Consider the following 14,891-nt stretch of genomic DNA (forward strand, 5'->3'; position numbering starts at 1 on the left):
AGAGTGTTGTTTTTCAGCTATTGTCTATAGGTTTTGTGAATCCCTATTTTTCCCAGTGTGAGCGACTCAGTGTTAGTTAGTCTCCCTCTCCGCTGTGTACACAATAGGTATACCAGAACCCTCCACTTCTCTAAAACAAACATGCCTGCAGAACAGACCAAGCCATGAAGCAACATCTATGCCACTGTGGTTCACAGCATAGGGGGATGTTTGACTCCCTTCCTAGGGCAGAGTTAACCTGCAAAAATGTCGACCATCCCTGCATTATATAACAGTCATGGAATGCCAGAGATGGATAGTCATTTGGCTGACCTCTAGGCTACTAGTCAGGATGGTTATAGTGTGAAGCAAATGTACATGAATTAGAAGGGGGTTTACAGTTTAGATAAGGAAAAAGATAGCTAGAATTGAACATTCTACCTGATGTAAAGCAAACCGATTGAAAGTCAGTGGAACAAGGGATTGCAAGACATGCACAAGTTTAATTTGTTTTTGTACACCAAGACAGAACATGACATTCCTGCCATTTATACAATTCCTATTATACCATGAATGGAATTATGCAAAGTTTGATTTATCTGTACAACATTTCATATTTCAGATCATATTCCATACAGAGGAATGCACAGGATTATCCATCTCATGGTTTGTAGTCTTCCTGGGTGACCATCAGGTTATAGTGAGTGACCCCTTTCCACATTCCCTGGATGGTGGTCTCATATCCAAACAAAGTGCGGATCTTGGCATTGAACGGTACATCCATTTCTGCCTTGGTCACCGATGCCACCATACGTATTGAATGTCCACCTGGAACCTCCACATCTGTGCTGGATGAGAAGGTTGTCTGCAGAAGAAGTCAGAAGGTTAGAAGCTGAAGGAGGAATGGGGCAAACTGGAAATCTGCTCAGGGCCCTGTGTTATTTCAATCCTCCTCTGCCTGTACTGCAGTACAATGAAGGTAGGTGAGAGATTACAGAGGCACACCACAGGAATTTGTGTTGTGTGGTTCTTATTAACCATTTGCCACTACAAGCACAAAAACAGCTTTAGCATAATTAGGCAGTTTTGGTGTACAAATCATGCCCTTGCAATCTTCCTGCTCAATTCAGGAGATCAATCACTATTTATGCAGCCCTAGTCACACCTCCCAGCACGTGATTTGAACAACCTTCCCAAACATGAAGCTCGGATATTACAGGTTCCTTTATTACATAGTCTGTTTAATCTAGAATTCCTCATCTCCTGCTCGGTTAGTAGCCTCCGAGCATGATCTATACACCAAAAACTGTATCATTAAGATAAAGTTGTTTTGTTGCCTGTAGTATCCCTTTGAGAAGAAGCATTTACTGTAAAATGCCAACAGAATACAAGTTGGCAAGTTCAGCATAAGTAGGTATCGTGTATTTTATGACAGCTTTTATAGAGGTTGGGCAAGAGTGTACACTGACCAAAGCCAGTTAGCAAGGTTCTTACCCAGCCACCTGCCTTATTAGATATGCAGTTACAGGGCCCACAACTACCAAGTCAGGATGTCTTCACCAGTGGGGCTGTGCCTTTAGAAGCAGATAAAAGTCATACATGGAGTCATGAGAAAGAAACTGAAGCCAGTTGAAGAATAAACCGAATAGCAGAGTGGGTTTTGATATTTCACTGTAAGCAGTATGCCAAGTCTAAGCAACAGAGAATACTTTCTCCCTTCCCACAAGCCATGCTTACCTGTGTTGTGTTGGTTGTGGTGAAATCCCAGGTATGAGTTGTGCTCACATTGATGGAAATCTTGGTCTCCGTTTCCCCTATGAATGGGACTCCAGCTTTAAAGGACATCTCAGCTCCAACAGCAACTGTGAATCCATGTTGCTGGCTGAAGCTGCTGCTCTCAGTTACAGTTTTGGAGAAGCTAAAAAGAAACCAGTCATTAATAGTTTGATAGACTGGAATACTTGGATCAAGATTCAGGCTCGTTTACCACCACCACCTCCACTCCCATCCAGTTGGTTAATTTGGCTTTTTTGAGCAAGGATAAAAGGGAGATATATTCATTTGGAATTTCAGTTTGCTCAAAATTCAGAAAATCTTAATGAGAAAAAAACCAAGTGCCTTCTGAAATTCATAGGTCCATTAGACCATATGGAGTGCAGATTACTCTTTCATGACAGTGCCACGTGAGGGGCAAGTTATGGAGCCATCTACTAAATGGCTGAAAGGAAAGTTAAGAAAAGCCATTTGAACACCCTTATTCTTCGATGTCCTCAGCAAACTTACCCATTCTCATTGTAACCATCTAGATCATGGAATAGGACTAGAGATGTGGTCTATACACCACCAATCACAGACCTGAGCATTCCAAGTATTGTATATACACTGCAGGCATTTACCTTTCTAACCCAAGTACAAGCATTATTGCCAGCAGACAGGAGCAAGCAGCACAATGAGGTTTCCATTACTTACGAGAAGGTGTGCTTTAATGGAGTGCTGCTCTTGTTGTTATAGATCTGGGTCTGCACCACCTCTGTACCTTGGGATAGGATTTTCCCTGAAGCTGGCAGAAATTCAAAGCTCACAATACTCTGGATGGTTTTATCAATGGTGAAGGAAAGGAGGGGGTAGACATTGTAACCCCAGCCCAGTTTCTGTGCCTTTTCAATATAGTTGGTATCAGCAACGGTCGGGGTTGGTCCTTTATAGATGTTGCCATTCTTTGAATCCACACACCACAGGTCTGACTCTAGGGTGAAAGCCATGAAATGGGTCAGGATGCGCCAGCCTCCTTTTCCAATGGTTTTGCTGGAATCAAGCCAGTTATCGTCTGGTTTGGTTGGGGGGCTTCTCATCACAAGCTTGTCATCATTTGTCACTGCATACAGGATGCCTTTAGGGTCAAAGAAGAGGGCATCAAATTCATTCCAGCTGTTGGTTCCTATTTTGGTGGCTTGGCCATAAAGCCAGGACACATTTTCATTGCTTGGTGCTGGACCCTTGTAGAACTCCCCTTTCTTGGTAGCTGCATACAGAAGGCCATTTGGATCAAAGAACATGAATTTAAACCCATCCCAGTCAGTTTTGCCCACTCTCTTGGCAGTTGAGAACCAGTCCAGGTTTGGATCTGAAGGCATAGCTCCCATGAAAAGCTCTGTACCACGCACAGCAAACAGCACCCCTTCTGGGTTAAAGGCAATCTTACTGACATTATTCAGCTTCCCTACACTGCTAGATCTGGCATCAAAGTTATCCAGAAGATTCTTGGGTGGTAATCCAGCTCTGGCAACATAATCCTTCACAGCAAACAGGAGGGTGTCTGGAAGTCAATAGGAAGAGGTTAGTTAGAAGTAATTCACAACAGTTTGAAATGACAGGTGATGCAAGTCATAAGCCAAGATACTGATTGTAGTTTGAAACAGTTAAAAAAACAAGCAGCACAGCAAACATCCCTTCAAGAACACCGAGGCATTTCGTATGGTCTACAGCAGTGCTCCTCAAGGCACTCCTAACAGTCCAAGATTTGGGGATTACGTGTGTCCAAGGCGTTTAGAAAATATAAACTAAACACCCTAGATATACCCAGGTAATCCCTAAATATGGACTGCCTTGAGGAGCACTGATCCATCATTTTCTTTATACCTCCAGGAGATTTCAAATGGACAAAAAGAGAACACTCATTTAGGGATGAGATTCATGGTGTGGCCAAAGATAGAATGGTTCTGAGAGGTTTTAGGCCTTTTACCAACAAGTAGTAGAATTAAAGTGTAGTTTTGAACAGGAATAATGCATCTTATTTACACAGACCAATTTCTAAACACATTTAGTAGTTTAGAGACATTATTGCGGTGGAGTTCTGTTATATACATAGACAATAAGGTGCTCCTAGCAGAGAGGTACTGTGGGGTTTGAGGCCAAAATATGGACTGGATCCCAAGAAATAAGGCTGTCCCAAGTCATTACATTTCTGTTATTTACTAAAATTAACCCCAGATCTCCGCAGTTGTCAGGTTAAAGGATCACTATAGTGTCAGGAAAACAAAGTGGTTTTCCTCACAATTTAGGGCCATGAGGGTGCCTCCACCCTCAGGGTCCCCCTCCTGTGGCGCTGAAGCGGTTGAAACCCCCTTCAGCCACTTACCTTCATCCAGCGCCAGGCTTCCTCGGCACTGGTGACCTCTCCTCCTCCCACTGAGGTCAGCTGAGCCGAACGTGCACGCAAGTGCCGCGCGCAAAGTGTCCATAGGAAAGCATTTCTCAAATCTTTCCTATGGACGCTCTACGCGATGGAGGCATAATATGCCTCCAACATCACAGATGCACCTCGAGTGGCTGTCCAGAAGACAGCCAGTAGAGGCTGGCTTAACCCCAAATGTTAATCTAGCAGTTTGTCTGAAACTGCTAGGTTTGCATCTGAAGGGTTAAAAACCTGAGGGACCTAGCACCCAGACCACTTCATTGAGCTGAAGTGGTCTGGGTGACTAGGGTCCCTTTAATTGTGCCTCGATGTCCGTGGCAGACAGGCAGCAACCAATCATGCTGTCTCAGCACATGTGATCACCGAGACAGCAAGTCAGAGCAATTATGCGCTGCAGGGACTTTTGGTCTGCCTTCCTGTATGCCAGTAAAGTGGAGGGACCTGGATCTGTGCAGACCTGCCCCTTTCTAATCATTTAACCCCTTTCCTTTAGATATACCCTCGGCGTCAAAACTAATTTAGTTTCTTTATAAGAAAAAACAAAAAAACCACACCCTAAAAATTTTAATTCTCCAAAACATGGATCCATCAAAATGCACACTTAACCTGTGATGTATGTTTGTATTGAAAGGTTAATGGTCAACTTCTAAAGTTGTTTGTATTTTGTGACCTGAGACTGGTAATAAACTGAAGCCATATACATTATGTACTCTGTAAATCAAAACAAATGTACCGTATATACGACGAGTTTTTCAGCACATTTTTTGTGCTGAAAAACCCCCACTCGTCTTATACTCAAGTCAATTGTTTGTATTATGGCAACTTACATTGCCATAATACAGACAAGGACCTGGGGCTGGCAGGAAGCGGTTACTTACCTTTCCTGCAGCTCCTGTCAGCTCCCTTCTCTCTCCTCCGGTCCGTGCAACTCCCAGGTCAGCTCCCTCTGCAAGTCGAGAGCCGCGGGGTCAAAGCATTGCTACGGGTTACCGTGGCAACGCTCCGTGCGGCCGAGAGACTTGCAGAGGGAGCTGCACGGACCGGAGGAGAGAGAAGGGAGCTGACAGGAGCTGCAGGAAAGGCAAGTTACAGCTTCCTGCCAGCCCCCTCCTACACAGTGCACACAACTGGACCACCAGGGAGTGAGAGCCCCCCTCCCTGGCCAGCTAACAAGCAGGGATTGGGGACAAAAAATAAATATTAAATATTAAATAAAAAATGACCACCCCCCACCTAGGCTCTGCATCACATGCGCACACACTGCATTCATTATATACACACTGTAAATAAATATTCAATTAATATAATTTTATTTAGAAATTTACTAGTAGCTGCTGCATTTCCCACCCTAGTCTTATACTCAAGTCAATAAGTTTTCCCGTTGTTTGGGGGTAAAATTAGGGGCCTCGGCTTATACTCAGTATTCCCCCCCCCCCCCCTCACTAAATTATGCACACACACAGTATAAAGTTTGGCTTTTTTTTGAATAATAAATGAGAATTTATACATGAATGGCACATCAAGTTAAGCAGCAATTTCAGCCAAACCTGAGATGATGTGACATATCAGCTAAGACTCCGGTTTTGGCTTTAGATTGAAGTTCATTTCGAATGCCAAACAGTTCCAAGATTTTTCAATTCAGAGAATTTATAAACATGTATTCCTGATACTGCAGTGCCTGTTTAGATTCCCAGCCCTCCTTAGATCAGTCGGAAAGGTGATTTTAGACACTTTGATCCCATGCCATTCTCACAGAAGATAGTGCTGCCTATGTGGCAGAGATAGTCAGGTTTGATATCAGCCAGTACAAGGCTTTCCTGTAGGAAGATGGGAGGTTATTGCACAGCAAGACTATTCGCCTGAGCCACCTATTTGCATACATAGCAAGTGCTGTTGTAAATGTAGTTCTCAGGGCTCCTGCTGCCGTGTCTAATCCACCCCCCCAAGGCATCATTTTGTAGACGTGATTTGAATTAATGCATCTCTATGAGGAACATTCCTGCAGAATGTAGAGGCACTAAGTGTCAGTACTGCACATTGTGCAGAACTGACACAGGAAGCTCCTCTAGTGACCATCTAGAGTTCCACTAGAGGCATTTCTAGGCAATAATGGGAACATTGCCTTTTACCTGAAAGGGCATTGTTTAAATTGAAAAACCTCCAGAGACAATAGGTGGACACCACAACTACATTAATCTGTAGTGATTCTATTAACTAACTATAGTGTCAATTTAATATCATTAATAACAGAGGGTCTATGAGAAACTACAAAAAAACATTACATACATAGTTCTCTATAATGTGAGAGACTCCCTAGTAATGCTCAGTATATACAACCCTACAAAATGAGCTTAAAAATCCACAATACACAGGGATCACTTACCTGGTGTATCCATTATCAAAGAGAGATCAGAAAACAAGCCCCAAATCTCTAGACTCCCAGCAGAAATCTTTTTTTGTTTTATCTTGGAGTCTCTGGCTTGTATAGCTGAGGAAAAGTCTCCAGAGATCTCTGTATAAGGGCAATACCCTCAGTGATTAGCTTTATAGTCAGGACCCCTCCCCACACACAGCTGTACCTGGTTTAATAAGCAGGAATGAAATTCACTATCACAGGGTCATTCACTAAACTCTAATCTGAATGGCAAAACTGAGACAAAAATAGTCAAAAAGTGATGGGGATTATGTATAAAACTTCTGACATTCACTTTCAACAAATTTGTGTGAATGTTCCATTTTATTATGAATAAGATTTTTAATACATTGGGGACATATTTTCCATCCTTTGTTGTAGTGGGCCAAAATGTGTTTTTGACACTTTTTATTCCTCTTTCAGATTTTGCTATTTTTTTTCTCCCATAAATCACTGTGATTCTGGATCCACAGGGCTCCATTTCACCAGTCTGCATCGTCCTAAAAATGCAAGCATATTTTTAATAGGGTATATCTAATCATTTCTTCCATTTTCTTTAAAGGAACACTCCAAGATAAAAAAAAAAGGGAGGTAAAAATCACTATATAATAGATATGCGCCAAAGAAAACATGCATGAATTTTTGCTGAATGTTTTCACTGGAGATATATATAAAACAAGCTTGGACAATCTGCAGATCTTCTCATTTACTAAAGTGGGAATTAGAGAAATTGAAACCAATGGCGGAACTAACATAGGGAACACCCTGGTGCAAAAATGTCTTGCCCCCAATCGCAAGGGTGTCCAAAAGGAAGATCCCCATCTGTTATACAATTATGTATTATTATACATAATAAAATGGAACATTTGCACCAATGAGAATTGTTAAACATAACCCCTCTGTATTGCCTTTCAGATTTGATCTGCAAATATTTGGTGCTTAGTGAATAACCTTGTGAGAATCTACTGTATTCCTGATCATTAAAGCAGGTACAGCTGTGTGTGGGGAGGGGTCCTGACTATAAAGCTAACCACTGATGGTATTGAACTGATACAGAGATATCTGGTGACATTGCCTGATCGGCACAAGCTAGAGATCCCAAAAGGAAATACGAAGGATCTCTGCAGGGAGTCTAGAGATTTGGGAGCTTGTTTTCTGATCTCTTTATGAAAATGGATACACCAGGTAAATGGTTTCTCTTCATTGTGTCTAAGATGCTTCTCCCTATAACATACACTCCAAGTGTTACTCTAGGAGCTTCATATTGTTGCTGTGTCTGAATGTAACTACACTAAACCTGTCTGGACTCTGTAGAGGTAAAACCCATTGCCAATTCTCTAACAACTTTAGTTGTGTCAACTGTTCTTACAAGGGGACCTAAAGCTTCTCAGAACAACCCTGCATTTTCCCTCTTTAATAAATTGTAGTGTCTTTATTATACACTTGGTGAGAGAGGCCCAATGGAGGGCTGTTGTACTTGTTTAAACTTGGATGTTCTGCTCTGTCTCCTGTAATAGTTTATTATTTCTATAATGGTCTCTCATCCCTGAGATCTTGTTGCTGGATGCAGGGAACTAATTGGATATCAATTATCTACATTCCAAAGCTGGTATGTTTGTTTTGAATGTCTCGTCCTTGGTAAAACCAGGGTTAAATCTGCCTGGTAAAACCAAGACAACTAGCCGAGTTAGAGAATTAAACTAAACCTGCTATTTATTGTGTCTGTTCTGGCATTTGCATTTAATTCCATGAACTATCTATAGTGAAGGTTTATCACCCAGCTAGACTTTCTGTTCCTAGCACACTAAGTTTAATGTTGCTCTCCATGGCGGCTTAGAACATGAGGTGTTCATGTGGGTGTTTTTGTGTTTTTTTTTTTTTTATCTTTCTGATGAGAGCACTTTCTGGGCATTGCCACCCATCCTCCATTTTCAGGCCTGACTGTTGGGATGTATGAGCAAGCTTACTGGCTCACTTCGTATTTCCCCTCGCTAGTTTTAAATTGAACTAGAGCTAAAGCACAATTCCCATAGCTCAAATTGTTTTGTAAGCAATAAACACAGATGTCAATGAGGCAATTCAAAGGGATGTTATGGCACTAGAAATAGAGGCAGACTATACAATTAATAAAAGGAACAGAGCATCTTGGTTATGAAGGTTAAAGGGACACTACAATGATGGGAATACACATCTGTATTCCTGCACTATACTTTCCTTGTACCACCTTGCACTGTAAGGGCTATTAAAGCATTGCTTTAATGGGGTTTGCATAAAAGGCAGTGTCTAGGGGGGCGCCAAGCTGCAGTGATAATGGTACTCGGTGAGGACTAGGAAGCATGATTGGCAGAGATACCCAGGCAGTCTGCCACAATCGTGTGTGTGTGTGTGTATATAAAACAGTTTGTCTAAGGGTGTATACATAAACTGCAACATTATCTGTGGCGAAACCAGCTTCGCCACTGTGAACTGGAGAGGCCTGGTTGCTAGCCTCCTGCCCTGCGACTACGGCCCCTGGACATATTGCTCTATAAAAACTATATTTGGGCATGTAATAATTGATATTACTGCTACTGGGCCTTTAAGAGCCATCCGTGAACTTATTGGGACTTTTGTGATACTGTACCTTTAAGACTGTGGAACATAGTACTTTAACCCTGCCTTTAATATCCTGTATGTATTTATGTGTTGAGTTAACCTGGGATATAGATATGCAGTATTCATCTGATTGTTCGGTAGAATCACTCCATTCAGTATATTGAGTGAAACTACCGAACAACCAGACCACCCAGGAATAAGTGTGCCTCCAATTACCGTTTGCAACAATGTTGCAAACAGGTAATTGGCAATGTATTCTGTGTCCTCTGGGTGGCCGCCATTCGGGAGACGAACACGTGGCGGCGGCCATCTTAAACTACCGAACAGCGGTGTTTTGCCGTCGAGTGTCTGGAACTGAAATCGGACACTCGACTAGGCAAGCACCGCTGAGACCTCCAGACTTCCAGGATTTTGTGGGGAAACTACAGAACGACCCGACGTTCGGTAGAAAGAAACGCACGAACTAGGGGATTCATGCGAATTCCCCTTAGTCTCTATAACCCAAGTAATTCGCCTGTTTCTATTCCCTTTTCTGTGACCGACCGCAGGGCCAAAATGCATGGAACTGTTTTCGGATACTTTACCCATGCGGTCGGTCAAATCTTTGGAAACCCATATCTCCCGAACCATTCATCCGAATGACTTGAATTTTGAATATGTTGTCCCCCTGAATAAGGGCTATCCAGCGATGCTGGATTTAAAGGTGTACCCCCTGTTTTTGGGGTACATCCAGAACTTGGCTGGAAAAGTGTACCGGATAATTGGGTTTAATGTTATCTGAGGGGAGGGGATGTGTGGGCTGAACCATGTATGTGATTGGTTATGTTATGCCTCCCCCTGGATGTGGCCTGTATGTGTACTCATGTAATAAAAACCAGGCTGGGTGCCCCAGCACCTCAGACCACTGCTTGACCTTCAACACGGAGCTTTGTCTCGTTCTTGGGGGGGGGGATTCACTGTATGCTGTTGAAGATTGACTGCTAGGAGTGTAAGCTGATGTCTGCTTTTCCTATTCATCTGCTAGCAGCTATTCGTGAGGTTCCAGCTTGGAGTGCTATGTTATTCCCTGGTATGCAGTTCGGGAGTTTAATGCATTCACCTATATCCAATTCGTGAGTTTTGATGTTCTGCAGTAGCTGTGCCTTTCTGAGAAAAGGGGATTATCGCCTAAACGGATTTTAACCCCTCATATGCTGAAATGGTCCATTACATTATCCAATCATGGAAGTCTCAGAACCAGTATTTAATTTTTCAAAATTTGTAATGCTGTTAGTCTCCTGTTGACTGATGCAAGAGACAGTCTTAGATTTAGGAACCCATTTAAGAATTGTGTGTGTGTGTGTGTGTTGCAGGACGTTTCTAATCAGGCCTACAGTCTTTCAAGTTATGTATAGCGTGATACTCTAACTACGTAAGAAAAAAGCAGGACATGAGACTGACCACCTGTAACATAAAATATATATATATGTATGTATGTCTAGGGGAATACTCACTGAGCATTGCATAAGTAAATTAATGTTTCCCAACAGCTGTAATAACCAATATTCAGCACCGATTTCACTCTGTTCTGGGTCAGTGCTCAGCATCCTTTGCCACTTGACCGCAAATGAACTATGCTTCAATGATATTACTGATCCTGGATTTCCTCCATGCAGATTTTCTAAATATTCTAATAAAACAAAGTGCAAAAAGGTTTTGAGCTCTTCAAATTTGAAGATGAAACCCATTTTTATAGCTCACATTTCTAATGAATAACTTGCACCCTAGCCTGCTTCACTGGTAATAGTCTAATTCCTAATGTGACCATTCTATCTATCTCTATAAAGAGGTATTCTTTTACACTATGCTTAGCCTGTAGAGCTAAAGATTTAAACTCTAAATACAATCTGTTTGTGAACAATCCCATGTTGTGAATTGCATCTGATGGCTATAACCTCTTGCTTTTGAACTTCCAGACACCCTCCTGTTTGCTGTGAAGGATTATGTTGGCAGAGCTGGATTACCACCCAAGAATCTTCTGGATAACTTTGATGCCAGATCTAGCATTGTAGGGAAGCTGAATAATGTCAGTAAGATTGCCTTTAACCCAGAAGGGGTGCTGTTTGCTGTGCGTGGTACAGAGCTTTTCATGGGAGCTATGCCTTCAGATCCAAACCTGGACTGGTTCTCTACTGCCAAGAGAGTGGGCAAAACTGACTGGGATGGGTTTAAATTCATGTTCTTTGATCCAAATGGCCTTCTGTATGCAGCTACCAAGAAAGGGGAGTTCTACAAGGGTCCAGCACCAAGCAATGAAAATGTGTCCTGGCTTTATGGCCAAGCCACCAAAATAGGAACCAACAGCTGGAATGAATTTGATGCCCTCTTCTTTGACCCTAAAGGCATCCTGTATGCAGTGACAAATGATGACAAGCTTGTGATGAGAAGCCCCCCAACCAAACCAGACGATAACTGGCTTGATTCCAGCAAAACCATTGGAAAAGGAGGCTGGCGCATCCTGACCCATTTCATGGCTTTCACCCTAGAGTCAGACCTGTGGTGTGTGGATTCAAAGAATGGCAACATCTATAAAGGACCAACCCCGACCATTGCTGATACCAACTATATTGAAAAGGCACAGAAACTGGGCTGGGGTTACAATGTCTACCCCCTCCTTTCCTTCACCATTGATAAAACCATCCAGAGTATTGTGAGCTTTGAATTCCTTCCAGATTCAGGGAAAATTCTATCCCAAGGCACAGAGGTGGTTCAGACCCAGATCTATAACAACAAGAGCAGCACTCCATTAAAGCACACCTTCTCGTAAGTAATGGAAACTCTATTGTGCTGCCTCTGTTAATACTTCTGCTTGTTGGCAATGTTTGTTCTATGGTGCTAGTGAGGTAAATGCCTGCAGTATATGGTGTACTTGGATTGCACAGGTGGTGGATAGGAAGCCACTGTAGCCCATTATCAAAATGGCTGTATAGAGAATGGGGTAACAATGCCAAGGCCATCTATGAATACAAGGAGTCGATAACCTGTCCTATGGCGACTGGTAGCCCTTCATTGGTGAGCATGAAATGAGTCTGTCTGGTGTAGCTGGATCTCTACACAGGACGCTCTCCTTGAATTTCAGATTTGGATGGAACCGATCAGGTTTCAGTGGAAAGGTTTTCCTTCTAGGATACAAAAGGCAAATTGTTTAGGGGCTTGTTCTCAGGAGTGTAACGTGTATCCTTGGCTTTTGTGGCTGGTATTTGGTGGATTTTTTTTTTTTTCTTCTTAAATGAAAATTGGTCCTCAGACTAGTTGCAATCCCTATAGCATACCCAACAGTCCATACATTTAGTAATATCCCACATGTGGTCAATACTGAATCTTGACAAAACAAAGTAGCTGGAGAACTGGGTCAATAGACCTGTGCAATTCATTTAATCCTATCTTTGAAGAGTCCAAATGTACAAAACTGTCAGATCTATTCACATTTTATTTTTATTTTTTAATATGGATTTCAAAGTAAGAAGTAAGGACTGTCTTTCTTGACTTTTCAGAATTTCAATGGATTGTTCATTAACTTGGTACTTATGTTGCACTCGCATTATTGAGCCATCTGCTCAACTGGGATTAATGGGTACATGAATTCCAGAAGCCAATGGAATGTAAGTCTTTCTGAATTTTAAGCAAACAAAAAGGTTGAGATATTACAGATCAAAATTATTTGCAGGATTTTTTTTTTTTTTTTATTACCAAGGCACATCCTTGGCAAACATCTATTTTACGAACTAGATTTGGGTGCGACTAGCCCAAGCCCTGCTCCATGAAGTCTAATCTCTCCTAATATATTAATGTGAAGGTTTTCTTTCTAGCTTCTCAAAAACCATAACTGAGAGCAGTACCTTCAGCCAGGAACATGGATTCACAGTAGCAGTTGGAGCTGAGATGTCCTTTAAAGCTGGAGTCCCATTCATAGGGGAAACGGAGACCAAGATTTCCATCAATGTGAGCACAACTCATACCTGGAATTTCACCACAACCAACACTACACAGGTAAGCATGGCTTGTATAATGAGGGTGAGAAAAGCTTCTCTGCATTAGTATTGGTTTGTTGCTTACAGTAAAGTCACAACACCCACATGGCTATGAGGGTAATTCTTCAACTGGTTTCCATTTTCTGCTTGTGACTCTCCATGTATGACTTGTATCTGCTTCTAAAGCAACAGTCCCACTGGTTATAGGTATCCTGGCTTGGTAGATGTTGGGCCTGTTACTGTCACTCCAATAACAAGGTGGAGGCTAGCTATTCACAAATAGCTTAATGGTACTGGCCCAGATCAGTGTACCCTCTTGCCCAACCTCCTCTCTAAAAATAACACTACCTCTTTACAAATTACTGGTTAATTTGTAGTCTGCTGCATTATCTATATCTCATTAAAACCATGAACTTGATGAGGCAGTTTTGGTGTATAGATCATGCCCCTGCAGTCCAGTTTTTTGGTTTCTAGCCCTAGCTCCTCCGGCTGTGTCATTCTGAATGGAGAAATGGTTTAACTTTCAATCAGGCTTGCTATCTAAAATCTGATCGCCTGTTTTCTTCACTGAACTGTACTCCCACATGAGGCTATTGTAGTGTCTAGGAAGATATTAACAGAGCAGAAGATGATTAATTTTAGATTAAACAGACTGTGCAATAAAGGAACCTGTAATATCTAGGCTTCTTTTTCATGAAGTGTTTTGGAAGTCTGTGCAGACCACATGCAGGGAGGTGTCTAAGGCTGCCTAAACAAAGTGATTGAACTCCTAAATGGCATAATTGAGCAGTAGGACTGTAGGGGCATGATCGATGCACCTAAACTGCTTCATGAAGCTACAGTTTTGGTGTCTATTGTCCTCTTATTCTAGCCAGGGGCAAGAAGGCTTCAATAAGAACCACACAACAAAATCCTGTGTGCCTTTCTAATCTCTCACTTAACCTTATTGTACTGCAGAGCAGTCCCACTGAGAAGGGTTAAAATCCTGCAGGTTTCCAGTTTGCCCCATTACTTCAGTTTCTAACCTTCTGTCTTCTGCAGACTACCTTCTCATCCAGCTCTGATGTGGAGGTACCAGGTGGACATTCAATACGTATGGTGGCATCTGTGACCAAGGGAGAAATGGATGTGCCGTTCCGTGCCAAGATCCGCACCTTGTTTGGCTATGAGACCACCATCCAGGGAATGTGGAAAGGGGTCACTCACTATAACCTGATGGTCACCCAGGAAGACTACAAACCATGAGGTGGATGGCTCCTGTACAATCCTCTGAGTGAAATGTGTCCTGTGGATAAATGTTGTACAGAATGTCTCTCGGTGTAATTGGAATTGTATAAGCCAGTGTCTCCCAACCCAGTCCTCAAGGCACACCTACCAGTCCAGGATTGAAGGATTACCCAGTTTTGTCTAAGGTGTTTTTTTTCTTTTTCTAAAAACACCTTAGACAAAACTGGGTAATCCTTAAATCCTGGACTGGTAGGTGTGCCTTGAGGACTGGGTTGGGAAACTCTGCTATAAGCTACATGCATTTCATATTCTGTCTTGGTGTAAAAATAAACAATATTGTAAAATGCTTTTTTCTGCTGCATATGTCTGTCTGATCCTGTGGGCTTCCTTAACTCTATAGCATTCCTGATTTCCACAAGGCACTCAATGAGTGCACAGCCCCCAGGCTTATACCAAGTGTGCAATTAAAGCA

At 42.3% G+C, this 14,891-nt stretch overlaps 2 protein-coding genes across 2 annotated transcripts; one reads left to right on the forward strand and one right to left on the reverse strand.

The window, feature by feature from the left end:
- Positions 1 to 640: 640 nt before the first annotated feature.
- Positions 641 to 6,672, reverse strand: LOC134566012 (tachylectin-2-like). The gene is made up of 4 exons (XM_063425727.1): positions 6,558 to 6,672; positions 2,449 to 3,295; positions 1,717 to 1,897; positions 641 to 844 (listed from the first exon to the last, which is right to left on the reverse strand). The coding sequence occupies exons 1-4, from the start codon at positions 6,568 to 6,570 to the stop codon at positions 641 to 643; spliced, it is 1,245 nt and encodes a 414-aa protein (XP_063281797.1). The 5' UTR covers positions 6,571 to 6,672.
- Positions 6,673 to 7,656: 984 nt separating this feature from the next.
- LOC134615292 (uncharacterized) lies at positions 7,657 to 14,559 on the forward strand. The gene is made up of 4 exons (XM_063459789.1): positions 7,657 to 7,772; positions 11,138 to 11,984; positions 13,031 to 13,211; positions 14,234 to 14,559. The coding sequence occupies exons 1-4, from the start codon at positions 7,754 to 7,756 to the stop codon at positions 14,435 to 14,437; spliced, it is 1,251 nt and encodes a 416-aa protein (XP_063315859.1). The 5' UTR covers positions 7,657 to 7,753; the 3' UTR covers positions 14,438 to 14,559.
- Positions 14,560 to 14,891: the final 332 nt, after the last annotated feature.

Source organism: Pelobates fuscus, chromosome 6, assembly GCF_036172605.1.
Source record: "Pelobates fuscus isolate aPelFus1 chromosome 6, aPelFus1.pri, whole genome shotgun sequence".
Taxonomy (NCBI): domain Eukaryota; kingdom Metazoa; phylum Chordata; class Amphibia; order Anura; family Pelobatidae; genus Pelobates; species Pelobates fuscus.